This window comes from Moschus berezovskii, chromosome X (genome assembly GCF_049115385.1).
Source record: "Moschus berezovskii isolate FMDL1 chromosome X, NW_MosBer_1.0, whole genome shotgun sequence".
Lineage (NCBI taxonomy): Eukaryota > Metazoa > Chordata > Mammalia > Artiodactyla > Moschidae > Moschus > Moschus berezovskii.
Window position 1 is genome coordinate 122,675,313 of NC_142488.1, and position 2,610 is coordinate 122,677,922.

General features: G+C 45.1%; 1 protein-coding gene across 1 annotated transcript; it reads left to right on the forward strand.

Annotated features, from left to right (window-relative positions):
- The first annotated feature begins 325 nt into the window (after nt 1-325).
- LOC148773447 (small integral membrane protein 10-like protein 2A) lies at nt 326-1,946 on the forward strand. The gene has a single exon (XM_088833707.1). The coding sequence runs from the start codon at nt 540-542 to the stop codon at nt 744-746; it is 207 nt and encodes a 68-aa protein (XP_088689833.1). The 5' UTR covers nt 326-539; the 3' UTR covers nt 747-1,946.
- The last annotated feature ends 664 nt before the right edge of the window (nt 1,947-2,610 follow it).

Sequence of the window (2,610 nt, forward strand, 5' to 3'; positions counted from 1 at the left end):
CAACTGGGGACCGAAAAAATTCCTAGTGGGATTTGAAGCGACAGGAAATGCGTTCAAGCTTCGAAGCTGCTCAAGATCGTGCTTATGAAGGAAAATTTCTAACGTTTGGAGCAAGTTTCACTTTGCTTCCGTTAAAATTTAAAAATTAAAAGTTAAAAAAGGACCACTGGGGACAGGAAGCTAGGTCTCCCGGACAAACTGCCCGCCCCTCCCCGCTCCTCCCGACTGCCCCTTAACACTCCCCCTTCCCCGTCCCAGGGCTCTGGATCCCTGGCGCTCTGCCTGATCCCGGCCCACGTGGCCCTGAGGCAGCCTAGAAGGGCGGCCCGGCGGGGTACCAGTGACCACTGTAGCCGGAGCACAGCCAGAGGAGAAGGGAGCACAGCCAGAGGAGGAGGGATCCTGCAGTGCAGCGCAATTAGCATCTGCTGCCGCGCGATCCACCTACCGCGCCGATTCCCCCGCGAGCGTTCTTCTATCCTCTGAGCCAGCGGGAAGCACCTGGCTCTGGGCGCTGTATCCGGGGCCACAGCAAACCAATGGCAGCAGCAGCGGCCCCGTCGGACGTAGTAGTGCGGCTGTCGCGCTCAGCTACGACCCGCGGCTCGTATGGCGCCTTCTGCAAGGGGCTCACGCGCACGCTGATCACCTTCTTCGACCTGGCCTGGCGTCTGCGCATGAACTTCCCCTACTTCTACATCGTGGCTTCGGTGATTCTCAACGTCCGCCTGCAGGTACATATTTAGAGCAGTGGGGAGGTCCAGCAGGATGGCTGACCTCCACCCACTGGCTCACCCGCCCTAGAGCACAGTGACCAGCTCTTCTGGCGCACACACACTTGCCGACCTGTCCTGCTATCGCCCCGTCTTTCCATATAAACGGGCGGCTAGAAATCATTATTTGCGGAAAGCCTACAATATAACCAGGAAACTCTAAAATAAACGAGAAGTTGAATCTCCAGGAAGGAACAGAACTTAAAAATCTGAAAATCCTCAGAAATATTTAAGAACTTCTTCCGTACATAAAGGGCTTCCCTCGTGGCTCAGCTGTTAAAGAATCAAATGAGCACGCACTTTGGGAAATGACAATGAGCACAGGATGCCCTAAAGGAGAAAAAAAAGGAAAAGTTACCAACGACTTAAATAAACTGCACAAGAATGGTCCAAATAGGAAGCAAATCTTCCAAATTTGAAAAAGAAATGAAAGGACTTCCAACTTCAGTAGATGGATGGAGTTAGAAGTTGGAGGAAACTGATCACATGATCTGGAAGGCATACTTTTCTTCATCCCCCAAGGAAAAAAAAAAAACAGAACCTTCAGGGAAAAACAAACATTTCAAACTATACAAGGAGAACATGCTTCAAATATGAAGCAACCTCAGTTTTCAACCATTGCAAGGAGTGTGAGAAAGGGAATCAGAACACTGGCATACATGGATCAAGACTCTGCAATCACAGAAAATCCAATCATAGCTTCAACATCCATATTCTATGAACAGTGTTTAAATAGCCATTACAGTGGAAATATTAATTATGCTTTTTCGTTTTTAGAGTAAATCTCTAGACAAAGCAGGGAAGACTTAATTATGGTCGTAGAACAGAATGGAATGGTAATCAACATTACCATTACAGGTAACAAGTTGGCAACCAGAGGGAAGGAAAGGGAATAGTGGTGTTATTCTCCTAAACTAGGAAGTCTCTAGGTGAAAGAATAAGGCAACTTTAGGGGTTAAATTTATAAACTGAAGGAGTTAACCAACAGGAAACTTAAAAATAGTGATACAATGGTAGGGAAGTGGGGGAGGAAAACCCAGGAGACAGAAGGAAGGCAGCAGGAAATGTCTCACTTCATCAAAGTTAAAAAATAGTAAGAAAAGCATATGACTAGGAAAAATGGAGTTAACCTCTAAACAGACATGTAAAGTTTTTGCCTCTGGAATGGGAAAGCAGAAGTTAAGAAGGGTAGGCGGGGATTCACTGCTTTTCATTATATGTCCTTTTGTACTGGTTGATCTTTTTATAATCCTTTATATGCATGAATTATCTTGATTAAAAATTAAAACCTATTAAAAGTGAATTTACTGCAGTTGGAAGGAAATTTGGGGGAAGGGGGTTAAGGAGTGGCCCATCAGTCCAGGTAGGTTCTGCCTTCCTATCTTTCTGCAATAGTGGATGCATATCCTAAACTGTTCCCGAATGATCACATGAAATATGATTTCCTTGCTTTCCAAGTACACCATAAAACCATAAGGAAATGCCTGATGAAATGATCAGTAATCTTCAGATAGCCCAGAGCTTCCTTACTCTATGAAACGTCTCATGAGCTAATCTCTGCAATGTCATGGTTAAGGTAAAAAGAAAACAAAAAGTGTGATTTAATTTTTCAAAACTGAAAAGTTGGGCAAGTACCCCATGATGTTTAGACAAGGTTCTCACATTTTAGTATTGATCATAATAGCAAGAGGGGGGAAATAAGCTAAATGTGCAACAGAAGCTGGGCTAAATAGAAATAGTCCATCAATGGAATGGGGTAGTATGTGCATGCTCAGTTGCTTAGTCCTGTCCAACTCTTTGTGACCCCAGGAACTATAGCCTAACAGGATCCTCTGTC